Source organism: Anser anser (genome assembly GCF_964211835.1).
Source record: "Anser anser genome assembly, chromosome: 18".
NCBI lineage: Eukaryota > Metazoa > Chordata > Aves > Anseriformes > Anatidae > Anser > Anser anser.
Genome location: NC_139739.1, coordinates 14,484,328 through 14,500,619, shown reverse-complemented (window position 1 = coordinate 14,500,619; position 16,292 = coordinate 14,484,328). Strand labels below are relative to the sequence as shown.

General features: G+C 54.2%; 1 protein-coding gene across 7 annotated transcripts in view; it reads right to left on the bottom strand.

The window, feature by feature from the left end:
• Positions 1-16,292, bottom strand: part of OSBP2 (oxysterol binding protein 2) — a 96,584-nt gene that overhangs the window by 50,333 nt on the left and 29,959 nt on the right. The window contains exon 1 of one of the 7 annotated variants that reach the window (XM_083804505.1): positions 3,310-9,060. The exons of 5 other annotated variants lie outside the window; for them this stretch is intronic. In XM_083804505.1, the coding sequence (XP_083660631.1) occupies positions 3,310-3,388 (79 nt within the window). In that variant the 5' untranslated portion in view covers positions 3,389-9,060. Of the gene's footprint in view, positions 1-257; positions 3,287-3,309; positions 9,061-16,292 lie in introns of those variants that run through there. One more of the 7 variants, XM_083804504.1, reaches the window with a different exon arrangement.

Below are 16,292 nucleotides of genomic sequence, written 5' to 3'. Positions count from 1 at the left end.
CCGTGATTTACTTTCTTTTTAAACACCCCATTTTTTTAAAGTAAGTGCTCTGCACTTCCAAACGCCAGCCCAAAGGGAGCAGGGCGCAGCACGCCCTCCCCGAGAACCCCTTCCTGAAGCCAGGGAAGGTCTCGCTCCGGGACACACAGACCCCAGGGCTGCAGCCCTGCAGACCGCTGTCCCCACGGCTCCCAGGGGCTCTGCCACACCACGGTGGCCCCCCCATCCCTCCCCGCCATGCCGGGATGGCCACTGACCCTTGGGGAACTTGTTGAGGCAGGCGGAGTTGCAGAAGGAACGGACGGATCCTGACTCCCAGCAGCCCCGGCCCTTCATGCCCAGAGCGGGGCTGCACTCGCGGAGGCTACACGCTGCATGGCCATCAGCTTTATGATGGAGGAGGAAAAAAAAAATAAAGAGAGAAGAAATTGTCCTGATTCAGCAATCGTCCTTATTCAGCAGGCAGCGACCCGGCCGCACGCAGCCCCACATCTCACATCGCCACTTCTCGCCCCACGCTGACAGCAGAGCACTACGGCACCGGCTCGCAGCGGCCACCAGACCCCGTGGTACCGGCATGCACCACTGCTGGCTTCAGTACACACAGCAGCCCTTAACTCCATCTCTGCCAGGAAGAGGCATCCTCCTCCCCGAAAAGGGGGGTACACTCAGCCCCGGGTAGCAGCACGGGAGGGATTCGCCATGGCTGTCTCCGGAACGATGCACAGCAGGCTACAGGAGATGCGGTCCGAAAACCAAAGGGATGCTGTTTTGTGCAGAAGATGATATTTGGAAGCTTGTCCCTTTAAATGCTACCGGAGGTTATTTTTAGGACGCTCGCTTAAAATATACATCCGAATTTCTTCATTTTTCTAAGAAACTTCATTATACATTTTACTCACGCAGCTCCGTTTCAGATCACCCCGAGAGCCCCATAATAAAACCTCCACGGTTTGCACACACGCCCCCCTGACGGCTGTTTTCTTGCCCCTCTGCTGCAGGAGGATTGGATTTTCCCAGCCTTTAATATTTTACTAGTCCCGGGGGATCGAGCAGGTCCAGAGGCAAAATGCGGCACAAATCAGCGGCACGAGCAGCTGCGGCCAGCGCGGCACCGCGAGCGTTCAAACCGGCACGGCGCGGGGACCTGGGCACGCACCGAGAGCTTGTCCTGGGTGGGCTCCGACTCCAGCTGGACGTCAAGGTTCGTACAGCAACAAAGGATTATATTCCATTTTCTGTATACGTATACATATATATATATATATTAAAAAAAAAAAAAAACTAGGTGCCCAGACATTCAAGGCAATCTGGGTGAAAAGAGGGCAAAATCTGGAAAACGAAGCTCTCACCACACGCTGCACACTCAAGGGAAAAACAATGCTGGCAACACACATACACTACGACGTGTAGCTTCGTGTGCTTACCCGACATACGCATCCCTCTGCACTGGCTAAGAACCAGCAGTTTTTCAAGGGAAAACCCACAAGCAACGTAGGGACAGCAACTGTTAATTGGAGGGGAAGGCCTGGATGGGATTTAGCTCCTAACAAGCACTCCTGCTTCTGCTACCAGATCCAAGAACCAGATGGAGCCGGGATCCATGGTTTGACACAAAGAGCACAGCCAACACTCGCATACTTCCACAGAGAGCCTCCTGGACAGCTCCACACCCACACGGGGACACGTACCTGAACCCACCGCAGTAGCTCGTGTACACGCCTATCGGCAGCAGAGCTGTGACTTCCGACAGCCCCCTAGCCCCCCGTTACACCAGGGCATTCACTGACAGGTCAGGGCCACCGTCCGGCTCAGGCACGTGTGCCCGACCCCACCGAAGCCTTTTCCTTGCCACAGGTAACCGCGCGTCCCAGCTCGTTACGCCACGATACTCTTCCTGCTTTGCTCCCGTAAGCAACCCCCTTGTTCTAGCGGTGACTTAAGCACAAGTTAGTTATAATCCTGTTGCAGAAACTGCAAGGGAGGATTGTGGAAAGCAGAGATAAGATACTTTCCATCAGCTTGAGGTTACTGAATCCTTATAATCAGCTCTACATCTCTTCTGCCAGCTGCCATGAGCCTCCTCCTGCAAATAGTTAAGTCACAGCCGCAGAGCTACTCACCTAAATGCTTGAAGAATTAGTCTGAAGTTCCCTGCTTAAAAACAGATTGCAGATTTATCCCTGCATTTAATTCACTCCGCTCGAAACCAAGAGTTACCGAATAAAAGCCTTGGTCCCTGGCTCAGCAAAAGGCACCTGGGAAACGCTGCACATCAAGGCGGAATTCCTGCTCACTCGCTTTCCATGAGAAACACCCAAGCGACCTGAATTAGGCGCCTGGTTTTGCGTGCAGCAAAAGGTGGCAGTGGGCATGGGTTAGCCCAGGCGGACCAGGGTGGAGGCAGGAGGGGAACACTCACCTCCTGCTGGCACTTCCCACGGCCACGGCTCTATGTTCAGCTTCCCTCACAACCCCTGTCTTCCCAAGAGTGCGGAAGAAAACCAGGCAGCAAAGCTGGGTTGATGAAGGCAGCTTTGCTTTTAGCCGGACCGCTTGGTCCAAGCTGGATGAAATTCAAAACCTCAAAGGAATTCTTTACCTGAATGTGACCACTGACACCCAAAACAACCAGACACCCAGGGGCTATGTACTTCAGCATCTCCTTTTGTCATCGTTATTCACCTGTCTTGGAAGCATCCATAGTCCTTAATCCTCCCACATCACTACAGCTGTACCACATCTATTTACAAAAACAACCACTAGAAATATCAGACAACTTTAAAAAAAAAATAGAAATCCAGAGCTCTGATAGGATTAGTTGCACAAAACCAACTCGACTCCAGCTCATTCGTTAGCCCATCAGAAACGCTGCAGGTCCGGCAGCTCCTTCCTGGCGCAGGGCAGAAGCAGCGCGGTGGAAGGGCTGCACACGCCAGCAGCCGGTGCGGTTTCGGCCGCGGGTACGGCGTCACCAGCCTGCACGCTGCTTGAGGTGCATCAACAACCTTAAGGGTTCTATCAAAGGGCGACAAATCCCTTCCAGACGTACTACACGCACAGAAACAAGCACAGCCACTCGAGCCACCAAACTCGAGCAGCAAGCACCAAAATTGAAGTGGCCGAACCCCCCCGCCCCACGTCACAGCGGTCTGCGCTCACACGGCTCCAGACAGCGTTTGCCACAGCCCCTCTTCCTCACGCAGCGCTCGGGATGGGCTGGGGATGTAGCACCGAAGATCAGCACCATGCAGCTCCGACCGAGGGCGATCCGCGTGCCGGCAGGGGCCCTGCAGGCTCCATACCCACCTCCTTGTCCTTCCCCTGCACGCCCGGCTCGGGTCCCCACATCCCCTCGGTGTGCACCGGCACCCGCGGTCCGGCACATCGGGGTCGCCTGGGGATGGCAGCGGTGCCGTCAGCCGCCCTGCACCCGGAGGAACAGGACGGGAGACAGAGGCGTGGGAATTTCAGCTGTTCTGGCTTCAGGCTTTCTAACGGATAAGCCCACACAAGCCCCTTTTCACAGGCCTCTGGAGCACGCTGGGCAGATTTGCATTTTCAGAGGGACAAAAGCCACACAAAGACGGGCGCCCTGCCAAATTCCAAGCCCCTGCTTCAAACCCTACGGCAGGCAGCATGGCTTAAAACGATGCTGGTGACTTCTGTCTGCGTTGAAACACCATGTTTTCCCTGCACAAATATTCCAAAATGATACAAAAAAATCTGCCACCTGAACACAGCCAGGATACAGACACAGGGGAAGCAGGCAAAGTTAAACACAAGGAAACGGAGAATCCTGTGCCAGAAAGCATTGTGCACAGGTACCAGTGAGAGGCGGCTGCGCTGCTCACAGCAGCGATGCGGGACTGGAAGGGACACGGAGAAACACCCTTGTGCATGCGGGCAGCACCAGGAGCGACCGAGGGCGCGCACATCTGTCCACGCAGGGTTCTTCTCCAGCCCAGGGATGTGCTGCAGCACACCGACGGGGCTGCCTCTGCCCCCTGCAGCCATGAGAGAGAATTGGTTGCCTTTCTCCCATGCAAAAACCTTCAGCGTGTTTGAAAACACCGGTAACACCTTTGGAATCCCCTTCCTTGTCTTTTTTTATTATTATTATTACCTCTTTCTTTCTTTCTTTTTCTTTTCCCCCATTACATTTCTCCTGGCTTTACTAAATTTCACCTTATTGATATCAGACAACTCACCAACTTCCAAAACCTCTTCTGACTCCAGCTCCCGTTCCTGTCCTCGCTTCTGGAAGTCATTCATGCATGCCTACGCAGCAAGAAAATCCTCCAGGCTTTCAAAAGGAAAATACAATTCGCATTTTAAAACTTTCTCCTGCCAACCAGGTAACACCATACCTCCTGCTGCACCTTCTCACAAGTCCTGCGTATCAAAGGAAAAGTTATTTCAGGGTTAAAAAGTAAAGAGGAATACAAGATGTACGCTATGTACACAGATGTATGTGGCAACTTTGCTCCTCTGGCTCTTTAGACTTTCTCACTCCTCTTCTTTCCACAAGGAACTATTTTGCACTTCTGCCATAAGCTTATTCTTAATAACACCTGAAAACCAACCTCACCTCTGCATCTGGTGCTGGGGTTACCCAGCCTCTCACCATCCGCGCCGCCAGGACAGAGCCAGGGAACCCCTGGTACGTGCTGATGGTGCAGGAGAAGCCGGCAGGACTGTAGTGGGTGTTCACTGCAGGTATTTCCTTTCCTGACAAAAACCAACATCACCCCTGGCTGTCAGCGGAACGCCGTGCCCTGCTCCTGAAGCCCAGGGGAGCTGTGCGGGGCCGGAGCATCTTCAGCCCCATCCCACTGCTCCTGGGCTGCTGAGGCCAAACCAGGACACCCAGAAGCAAGAGCACAACCCTCACTCAAGGTGATGCAGGAAGGCCACTTCCAGAAAAACAGATCCCTGGGAGCCCTTTCTCTGGCTCTGCCGCTGCTTTACATTTTGTTCCTTCCTCCCTTTATCTCATTTCACTCAAGAAGCGCTGCTGGACCGAGAGCGGACACCCACGGGCACCTTGCTTACCCTGGGCTCTGCAGTGGGTTTGTGCGCTACCAACGCTATCACGTTACGAACAACACACGTGCAATTCGCCCTGGAGATGGATAGAAACAGAGTGATCGAAATAACCTCCTGCTGGTGCAAACAGCTGAAACAGCTAGCGTGCGGACCTTGCATTAAAGCCCCGATGGTTCTGCTCACGTACGGTTCACCCACGGCTCTTCGTCACCACGTCGGTCAGGCAGGAAACAAACTGTTACCAAATGCGTTTTACGCGCAGCTCGTCTGTTTGCGTTTCTGCTTGTTTAGCCTGATTCTGCTCCTCTCAGTGCTCACATCAAGGGCAGCGGGAACAACTCGCACAGAGCTCAGAGGGGGCGCCAGGTGCACCGACAGCCAACGCAGAACGCGCAGAAATGGTACAAGTGGGACCCTGTGTTTGAGCTACCAAGCTGCTGCTTCTCCTCTGCAATGTGAGAACCTGACAGGAGGATTAAAATACACAGAAAACAACCCCCTGAAAACAAAACATCTTGCCTCTTGACAAGGAATGGCTTTAAAAATTTGTCTCGTTGACGTATTCTGGCCCAACATATGTCCAAAATCCCCCACACGCTGGAACGACACGCTGCTGTGTGCGCATCGCTATGCACCTACAGCAGACAAGACTTTTTACTCGCTCACTGAAAAAGCGTCAGAACCTCTTTTTTCCCCGGTAATTTTAAAGCTGACAACAAAAAGCTGCCCGGGGAACACAGCACTCACCCCCAGGTGTCACTGCAGCATCAAACTACCACCACTCGCTGAGAAATGCACGGAACAATTGGCAATGCCCAGAAACTTGCAGTTTGTATTCACATCATCATTCTGCTTTTAAGTTTTCCCATGCGTGATAATGCAAACAAGAAAATTAGGTGTAATATGGTTCTGAATGGTTGATCAGTTACTGCTCTTTGCTCTTGAATCTCAGCATCAGGAAAGCACTCAGGAAACAAAACAGCATTTATTTTCCATTTCTAGTTGTTGGTGGTTTTTTGTTTTGTTCTTTTTTTTAACCCAGATGTTTTCTTAAAACAGTGCAAGCCTTACCAGATGAGCTCCAGACCCTTTGCTCGTGCCAGATCCCTCCATTCAACCAGTTCAGGAAACTTCTCATCTTAAACCATGCGCTCCTACAACCTCCTTTCCTAATGCAGACGTCCACAAATAAGGAGATGAAGTGCACAGGAAAAAGCACCGATTTCTGAGCTGTACCTCCAAACCAAACGTACATGCAAATACAAATCCAGCAAGGCCAAGTTCATCCTCCTCCCTCCAGGGAACTCACCTGTGCCCCGACCAGAGCTGCTACGGGCGGATAAAACCTTCCTGCTCGCCACAAGAAAGAAATGCGAATTGACAATAAATCTAAATCCTCATCAGTGCAGACATTCATAACTTTTTATGGCATACCAGGGCAATATCTCCTCTTTATTCTTTGCGTGCTTCCAGTTATTCACCATAACGCATCACCAAGCACCAGAAATACACAAGTACTTGACCAAAAAAAAAAAATAACCAAGGATGAGGCAGAGCAGCAGGACCTCTGGCTACGACCGGCTCTCAAGCACCAGGAGCAGCCCACATCCAGAAACCACGGCAAAAAGCCGTCACGAGCGTGAAACCCCGCGTCCCCAGCAGCTGTAATTGAAGGTGCCTGCACCTCGTCCTCCCTCGGCACCCTTCCCTCCGCAGAACGCACATGGACCAGAAATTCACGTTAGTTGGCCTTTCCTGCCGGTCCCCGCAGGCGATCCTGGTACGTCACAGCAAGGAAATGCACAGCTTTGGTCACTTTTTTTCAGGAATTTCAAGCACGGGGGTCAGCACCCTGCTGAGCGAGATCCCGGAGTCACCGAAAACAAAAAGAAACGATTTCAGAAGCCGAGATGTGAATTCCAGCTGCCTGCAGACTGCCAGAAGAGCCGCCTCCAGCGAGTTTTGTCACTCAGCCCCACACCGGACCCCAAAAGCCACAAAGCTCATGGGGAGCAGGAACGTGGGGTTTAACTCCAGCTGACCGCACCGCTAACGACTGCTCGACACTGTCGGTGACTTGGCACTCAGCTTAACCTCGGATGGCAGGAATTAGGAGTAACTCAGCTTTGACAACACTCAGAGCTCCTCGTTTTCTGTATTTTTCAGACTGTTTCAGTCTCCAGTGCCAACACCAGTAAACACACATCCAACTGTTTGGGCATTTTAGGATCTGGAAGACCCGAAGGGGCACTGAGGCTTAGGTAGGAGCTCAGTGCTACAGTCCAGTTCCACAGCTGCTTTTTTCCAGTATTATTCACTGAGAAAAAGAAAATGCATTAAATATGTATGTTAAAAACAGCTGGGACGTTTGCCAGCACGCCGTTAGGAAGTGGGAAAAAAGAAATGCATGAAATGAAACGATTTAAATAACGCCTCTCCGATGGGCTCTGAGAGGACAGCTTCCCGTTGCCACGTCCCAAACTGGGGACAAAAGCAGCAGCCGGGGCAGACGAGGCGGCACCTTCAGCCCACGGAGGACAGGACAGCCCGCAGGCTGATTTCGCACAGCGTTGGCTGCGATCTCCTCGGCTGGCACCACGTTTCCAGCCCAAGACCTTCGGGAGACCTGGATTTTTAGCAGCGGAAAGGAAACCGCTTCCAAAAGGAAGAGTTCAATAGAAAGGGCTTACGAACAAAAAAGGCGCACGGCCATTTTTTCCCTCGAAGGCTAACTTATTTCAATCATTTCCTTGATAGGATAGTGAGAACGTCCAGACCCATTCCTGGGTCTTGCCCAGCTCTGTGACCAGGTCCAAGCGTGCCACCTGCTCAGGTGGGTATTTCAGGTCGCCACCTTCTCTGCGCCTCCATCCCTCGGAAGCAGGTGCCGCAGCGCAGCAGTAATGCTATCAGTCGGCTCTAGAAAGGAGAGGGGACCTTACCTGTCACTCAACGCACAAACCACCAGCTGAACTCGGTTTCAGCTGTTTGTATTGAACTGCTAACAGGCACAAACCAGGAATAGCGACCGCTTTGCAGCCCGCGGTTTGGACAGGCCTGCTCGAGGCGATGCCCTGCATCGCTGCTGGCTCCGTGCAGCTGAAAACGGGCACAGGACAGGATCTACCCACTGTGTTTCATATTGAAAGGTGAGAACATCAAAGCGTGAGCCTCTTTACAGGCAGCAAAACCAAGGACCTCTTTTGGGAGACCCCCTTCCACCCCCAGGAAGGAGCAGATGGGGCTGGGAGGCACCAAACCACTAAACTCCAATGCCCCCAGCACGTTTATCAGCAGCCCTGTCATGCACCTGGCACCCACAGCACCACCAGCTCCCTCTCAGCCTGCAGTTCTGCCCCCTCACCCATAAGGAGGATAAAGGTGGCATTAAATTCTCTGTCACCGAGTTGATTTTCATTTCCTAGCGTGAGAATTTGGGCTTAAAAGCTTCTACACTCCGCGGGAATGATAAATTCCCACTCTGCTGACCACCCATGCCCAGCAAGCCCCAGCCATCCGTTTCAAGGACTTGCACGCTAAAAGCTCATCCGTTTTAATCCTCTGCATTGCTTCATCCGAAATTACCCCACCCCACAAGCCCTGCCCCACCAAAAGCAACCGCTGCGCCCCAGGAGTGCGGGCACCTGCGCTTGGTGGCGCACGCTCGCACCAAGCTGATGCTGAACCGCTAAAATCAGGGAGCCGACCGCCGAGCTGGGGGAGCAAACCCAAGCCCCGTGCCACCAGGCAGGCTCAGCACCTCCTCCCCAGACCCAGATCCCCACCGTCGGGAGCGGGGCAGCTCAGCACCAGGCCGGATCGCTGGGATGCGCCCCGGGGAGCAGCCGCGGTGTCGCGATGGGTTTCAGCACCAGGAGGAAGAAGAGGGCTGCAGGAGCACGCAGCACCACGAGGTGCCAGCACAGGCTGGGCAGAGGAGCTGCTTCCACCCCAATGTCTCCGTGCGGTGGGCGTTCAGCGGTCCCCAGGGGGCTCTGCCACTGAAGACCCCCCCCGAGCACCGCAGTGCATCCAAGCACTGCCGGGGCTCACACCTGGGAAGAGCTGCTCCTCCGGAGAGCTCTCAAGCAGGCTTTGCCCACTAAAGCCCTGTGGCACAGAGGCCTTTGAGGGATAGTTGAAAAGGCACCGACAGCGAGCAAACGCCTTCAGCACCTTCACCGCCAGCCCTCTGCGGGGACGTCCCTTACCCAAAAGCTCCAGGAGCCTCATGATGGATCCCGGGCGACGAGAGCCCCGTGCCGCCAGCCCTCCTCCGTGCAATGGGAACAGGGGGTTTGTGGAGGAGACATGGAGGAGACATGCCAGGAGAGGGCAACCTGCCACCGCTGCATCGCTCCAGCAAAGCGCCAGCACCCAGCTCGGGCCTCAGCCACGGCACCCACACAGCTACGGCCGTGGAATGCAGCGTGCCACCCCGGGGAACCAAGTGCCGCTGCCACCACAGCCTTTTTCTAGGTGGTTTAGGGTCATTTTGGTGGAGTTCCTCATTCCCTTGGGCCCCCGCACTGGATGCAATGTTCTGCAGTGCCCTAAATGACTGCAGAACACCTAAACCGGCTCTTTACCCGTCCCCAAGGGACACAACCAGTCCCACGGGGATGGAACCCGAGCAGTGCTCCCAAGGCACAGCCTGGCAGCCTCCAGCTCCCTGCGCGCTGATGCGGTCAGGTCCTATCCCTGCTTTGGCAGGGGGGTCGGACCCGATGATCTCTTGAGGTCCTTTCCAACCCCTGTGATTATGTGATTCCATCACCACGAGTCCCAGTTCACTGACTTCTCGGTAACAAGTGAAATCAGCACATCGCACCCACACCCAAAGCCGCACACATCAGTGCTACCCCACAATTCCAGGGGCTGCCTGCGCCAGGCATACCAGGTTTCTTTAAAGGAAAGCTGCCCCTTCCCAAACAAGTCCCTTAGCAGGTTTTCTCACCTCTCCCTGGCCCAGAGCACTTGGGAGAAACCAGGAACACAGAGAAAAACTAATTTAGCCCCAGGAAGAACTATGGAGGGACTTGGTTTGCGCTTCAACGGTGGAACAAGCCATCCGTGCCCTAGAACTGCAGCCAGGGGAATTACTGTTCTCTTTCCATACGACAACTCCTCTTCTCCTTGCTGGATCACCTAAACTTACTGGTGAGAGTCTCCAGACCACACTGTGCTCATCGGTGGTTTTCATTTACTTCCAACCAAAGCATCGCCACCAGACTAGCCCAGAATAAAAACATTTCCCTTGCCCACGTTGAGCTCAAACCTAATTCTCCATTTTGCAGGTGTGGTGCAGAAGCTGACATGCTCAGGTGGACAAAAAGCGAAGCAGGAGGCTCCCTTGCAGCCATTCATGCCTGAATGACTTATTTCTAATTAGAATTGTTTTTATTTTCAGACCTAAAAATTGATTTTCCTCCAATAGCCTCTCTCTGTGCCAGGAAAAATAAAAAAAAGGCAATTGTGAATCATAAGTGCCTAATAACAACACAGAAATACACTGAGCCAGTTATTTGAGCTGGAAACACTCCCCCCTGCCATGTCCAAGGCATGCTCCCACTTGTACAAAAGCCCCTGCTACGTCATTCAGGGTGACACAAAACACTTATGGGTGAAACTTGCTTGCTTTGAGCCTCTAAGTAACAACCCCGCCTGTCACCACTTCATGGGCACTCTGCGTCCCCACGTAGTGTCTCGAGTTTATGTGGTAAGGTTTTGGTAGCTGGGGCCGCAGGGGTGGCCTCTGTGAGATGGGTCCTGAATCTGCCCCGTGTTAGATAAGGGCCAGTTTCAGCTGGCTCCAAAGGGACCCGCCGCTGGCCAGAGCCAAGCCAGTAAGTGGTGTTGGGTGCACCTCTGAGAGAGCAGATTTAAGAAGAAAAAAAAAAAAAAACTGCTGGGCAACAGCAGCTGGGAGAGAGGAGTGAGAACCAGCCCTGCAGACACCGAGGCGAGTGCAGGAGGTGCTCCAGGCACACAGCAGCAGTTCCCCCATGGCCTGCAGAGAGGCCCCTGGTGGAGCAGGCTGTCTCCCTGCACCCATGGGTCCCACACGGAGCAGATCTCCACGCTGCAGCCCGTGGAGGAGCCCCCGGTGGAGCAGGTGGATGTGGCCTGGAGGAGGCTGCGGCCCACGGAGAGCCCCCGCAGGAGCAGGCCCCGGGCTGGAGCTGCAGCCCGTGGAGAGGAGCCCACGCAGGAGCAGGGGGTCTGGGGGGAGCTGCCGCCCGTGGGGGACCCGTGCTGGAGCAGTTTGCTCCTGGGGGATGGACCCCGTGGTACAGACCTGTTTTGGAGCGGTTCTTGAAGAGCTGCTGCCTGTGGGCAGCCCCCGCAGGCTCAGTTCGGGAAGGACGGCATCCCGTGGGAGGGACCCCGCGTGGAGCAGGGGCAGAGAGGGACCATGAAGGAGCGTCAGGGACAAAGGGGACTGACTGCAGCCCCCATTCCCTTGCACCTCAGGGAGAGAAGGTGGAAGAGGGTGGATGGGGGGAAGGTTTTTTTAGTTTGTTTTCTTTGTTCCTCACTGCTCTAGCGTGTTAGTAATAGGTAATGAATTCCATTCATCTCCCTATGCTGAGTCTGTTTCGCCCGTGATGATATTGTTGAGTGCTCCTTGTCCTTACCTCAACCCTTGAGCCCTCTTCATCATATTTTCTCCCCTTTTCCCTTTGGGAAGGGGGACAGAGAGTGGCTGTGGTGGAGCTCAGCTGCCCAGCAGGGTGAAACCACCACACGTGGGAACTGTGCCATTAACAGCACCGGGAAAGCCCCACGGATGCGATGGGTGCAGAAAAGCCCAGGTGTCAGATTTAAGCATCTCCAGACAACGCTGCTCCAGAGCTGCTCGGGGCACTTGATGCCAGCAGTACCTGCAGCAGAAGGCAGCACCACCACATCCTCCATGGAAAACAAAAAAAGGACCCACGTTTGGAAGAGGCTGCGATGCACCTCACCCTAAGCGTACCAGGAACTAGCAGCTGCTTGCTTCGTTTCTCCCTGCAGCCGCAGGCTCCCCCCAGCCCCTACCAGCTATAAATAAGCGCACAGCCTGCGCTCGGCACGCGCTGTGCTCAGTGAGCTGCTGCTTGTGAACCTACACGGCACGGGTTCGTGAAGGAGCTGCTGTAGGTCCAGGACATCAGCCATCAGGCCTGGAAGTCCAAGGGTAGGTTTAAATCAGAGCTGAGCCCTGCCCAGCAGTACAGCCAGCAAACGAGCGCCCTGGGGATCAGCAAGGAAGCATCCTCGCCGACTTGCGTCCCAGCTGCAGCTGCAAGTTAGCAAAATGACAGACTAAGCTAATATTAGCAAGCACAGCGAATGAAACGGCACATCCCTCCCACTTCTGCCAGCCGCAGAGAAGCAGCTTTCAGAGCGCAGGGAACAGGCTGACGAGCCCAGGCTGCAGCCAGTCTCTGGAAGAGAAGACAAGCAGCAGGGATGAGCATGAGGGCGGCTTTGCAAGGCCAGAGGCATGCTTTGAAGGCCCAGCCTGCACTGAGCTGGGAGCTGCTCACACAACAGCCAGGTGTTTCAGCGAGCAGAGCTCCACAGCTCCAGAGGAAACCTGGCTCGGAGCTTCCCCTCAACGCTTCCCATGGGGCCGGCAGCTGGTTCCTGCCGGAGCAGCCCTGGCCATCTAACCACCGCACCAGATGAATTAAAAATCCCAATATTCACAATACCAGCTGCTCTGAAGCCTGTCAACAAGATCTTGGCAGCACAGCTCAGGTTCACAGCTGCCCGGGCTGGCTTCACCTGCAGGCGGACACATTGTAAAACAACCCTGGAATTGTTTGGGCACACGAGCCAAAGGAACCTGGTTTCCATCCTGCTCTCAGGACACACAGCCACACCAGCCTGGAGGGACAAGTGACACGGCAAGCAGTTACACAGAGGTCGCGTGTGCCATAATCAGATGAAAAGGTAGAGGAAATCAAGAACATACGCGGGCACAGTCCTCCGGTCTGGCCAGTGCAGCCCCATAGCCTAACACCAGCAGGAGGCCACCAAACCTGCCCTGGGGGCAGAACCGAGCTACTCTGGGACCCCCCAGGCACCAAATCCCACCAAGAAGTCCTCATTCGAACAGACAAAACCCAGCATTAACACCCACTGCCTCTGTTTGTCTGCAGCTCCTGATTAGAAGCAGCCAACAGCGAACAAACCCAAGGCAGAAAGACCAGGCGCTGAATCCCATTCTCCACAGCCAGAAGCCAGCACAACCCGCAGGTGCTTCGGGGGTGTTGGGACTCGTGTGGGAGCAGTTTGGAGCCATCCCAATGGCTGGTTCCGTGCCCACCCACCCGGCTCCTCACCAGCACCAGGGCAGTGGCTCCTTCACGCACAGCAAAACTCCCAAAATGCGTCCGAGCTCCCCGCAGGCAGAGGATGAATCCTGATGGAGGCAAGGGACAGGCAGGAGATGTTTCGAACCTGGGGAAGTGACTACACACCACTCGTCAGTCACCAGGTGAGGTAATTAATCATGAATTAAGGAAGATGCGTGCATACACTTCCTGTTTTATTGATTTCACTTGGCAGTCTTGACAAGTGACCTCGATAAATGCGTTTTTTCTCAAAGTGTGCAAAAATGGTAAAATCAAACAATCAACAAAAAGGCCACTGAGCGTTAGACAAAGGAAGCATTTATTTACAAAGAGCTGACAGGCGTGAAACAGTGGAATCAACACTTCCTCAAACCATACACACACAGCAAGGGGCAGCAGCATTTGTCCAGGGCGCAGGAGAAGAGAGGCCAATAAATACGGAAACGAGAAACATGCACATTTCACAGAAACAAAAATACTGAGCAAAACCTCATGACTTTCCTTTAAGATCACAGTGAAAACAACTTTTTTTCCCTCCCTTACAAAAGATACATTCTGTACATCACAGCATCAGCAAAGCCTCACAGACCCAGAGATCGCTGTGTGGGTCAGGCCAGCGTGTGAGCACCTCAAACCCCGCGTCCCAAGCCCTGGACACAAGCAGTTTATGAAACCCACGCCCCGCTCACTGCTCGGCCCAGCCAGGCTCAGTTGGTTTTCTTCTTCCCTAAAGGTTTTCTTAGCACAGCCTCCAGGAGCCCCCAAAGCTCCCAAATGCCAGTAGTGAGCACAGGCGGTGCTCCCTGTCACTGCCACGGAGCGCACCTCGCCTGCACACAGCCTACCGAAGTATCAGCTCCTTCAACTGCATTTTTGAAACCCTAAAAAGTATTTTTCAGGCTCACGCTGTCACGTGAAAGCATACCCACAGAGCGCCCAGCAGCACCAGAAGCGAGCACCATCGCTTTGTCACGTTTAAAGGGTGGGGGTCAGCCTTTGCCCCTCCTGCAAAGGGTTTGGTTAATGCTCCCAACATGCAAACGAAACGTAACAGGAGAATTAAAAACAAGTTAATAAAAAAAAGGGCCTTTCCTAGCTTGTGAACTACAGGAAAATCCTAAAAGATTGCCCCATCCTCCTGACGGTGCAGACAGAAGCTCTCTGCTGCTTTAAAACTCGGCTTCATCTGATGCAGTGCGAGCAGGAACTGCAGCCCAAAGCAAGGAAGCAGCTTCCAGCTGTGCAGGTGTCGGGCTGAATCTCAGCTGAACATCCATCTATGGGGATCCAGCAGCTGCAGAAATTCAGCCGACTTGATTAAGGATTTGCCCCCCAGGCCTCACATCCCAAGGTTTGTGAAACCCTGCAGGGTTCTCCTCTAGGATCGGCAGATGCCCTGACTCAGCCTACACACCGCTCAGGTTGAGAGAAATTCCCCAGGCTGATCAGATCCACTCTGAAAACAATGAAAAAGGGAAATCACTAGGGTTCTTCTTTTTTTTTTTTTTCCCTGCCAGTTTTCAATTTCTTAGAACATGCCAATACGTGTTCAGGCCACTTACTTTATGCACCCATACTTAAAGTGGGTCAATGCTTCCAAACCCTCTCCATTCAGGGCAATTGCTGGTGGAGCCATCCCTGCAAACACCCAAGCACGCAGCCTCGGGAGATCCAGAGACACAGCCACCTCCTGTGCACCTCAGCCCCCGAGCCCTACGCGAGGTGCCCATGAGCACGGTGACAGCAAGGGACGGATCCTGCCCCGCACTCGTGCCCATGGTGGGACAGAGGCAACACAAACGAGGAGCCACAGATCCCACCAGAACGCAGCTCCGGACGGACGCCGGGGGGGTGAGGGCTGGGTCGTCTCGGTCCCTCCCCGAAGGTCAGGTTTGAGCAGCGAAGACAAACGGATAGGAAATCCAGGGCAGCAGCCCAGAGAGCACAGAGGACAGGAGAAGCACGCACAGAGCCGCCGGAGATGGCTCCGGCAGCTCCCTGGCACCACTGCAAAGCGCGGCCGGCAGAAAGCTTTGTGCCTCGATGCTGGCATCCTCCGAACGCAGCCTGTACCCGACCTGGGATGTCAGGGCCCCAGCTGATAACGAGCATAATTATTTCTAAATGAGCACAGAGGAATGTTATTTCACAGAGAATAAACGTTCCGAAATAAGATCAGCGTTAAGTCTCACAGCTCCATTAGTGACACATCGCAGATCACGCAGGATTACCTCCAGGAACGGACTGAAACCGCCAGCGGGATTAGTCTTTTATGGACGCTGCCGGAAAGACGCAGAGGGCCAACACGGACTTCCCAGAGACTGAAAAATACAGATGGAAAACCCCGAGGGCCAAGCACCACTGTGAAGCCCTTACAGAAATCCCACTTGCTGTTTTTGAAAGGGGGAAAAAACTGGCTGAGAGTCTCCAGAGTTCAATACCCTGATTAGGAGCGATTAAGAGTGGGAAACCCGAGAAAAGAGCTCTGCCTCAGCAGAACTGCCAACCACGCTTCCCGTGGCAGCAGCTCCTGGCAGAGCAAACAGCAGCCGGCAGCGCAGGGAAAATCCAGACCGTGCGGATCAAAAGCTAATTAGAAGAGCAAGGTAAGGGAGAGCTGGCAGCGAGCACCCCTCCCGACACGCGCCCCGTGAGCCGAGGGAGCACAGCACCCACGCAGCCACGCAGAGGAGCGGGATGGAGCAGCACCCCGAGGAGGAAGGGAAAAGGGAGCGTGTTTGTGAAAGGCACTGACAGAGCTGGGAACAGCCAGCGCTCTTCCAGCGAGCTGGCGTCGGGTGCACGCAGCCAACAACGAGGGCGATTGTCTTGTCACGCCACAGTCGGAGCAGGAACGCGAGGGACAGCCACCGGAGGCAAGGGAGGACGTCAACAACG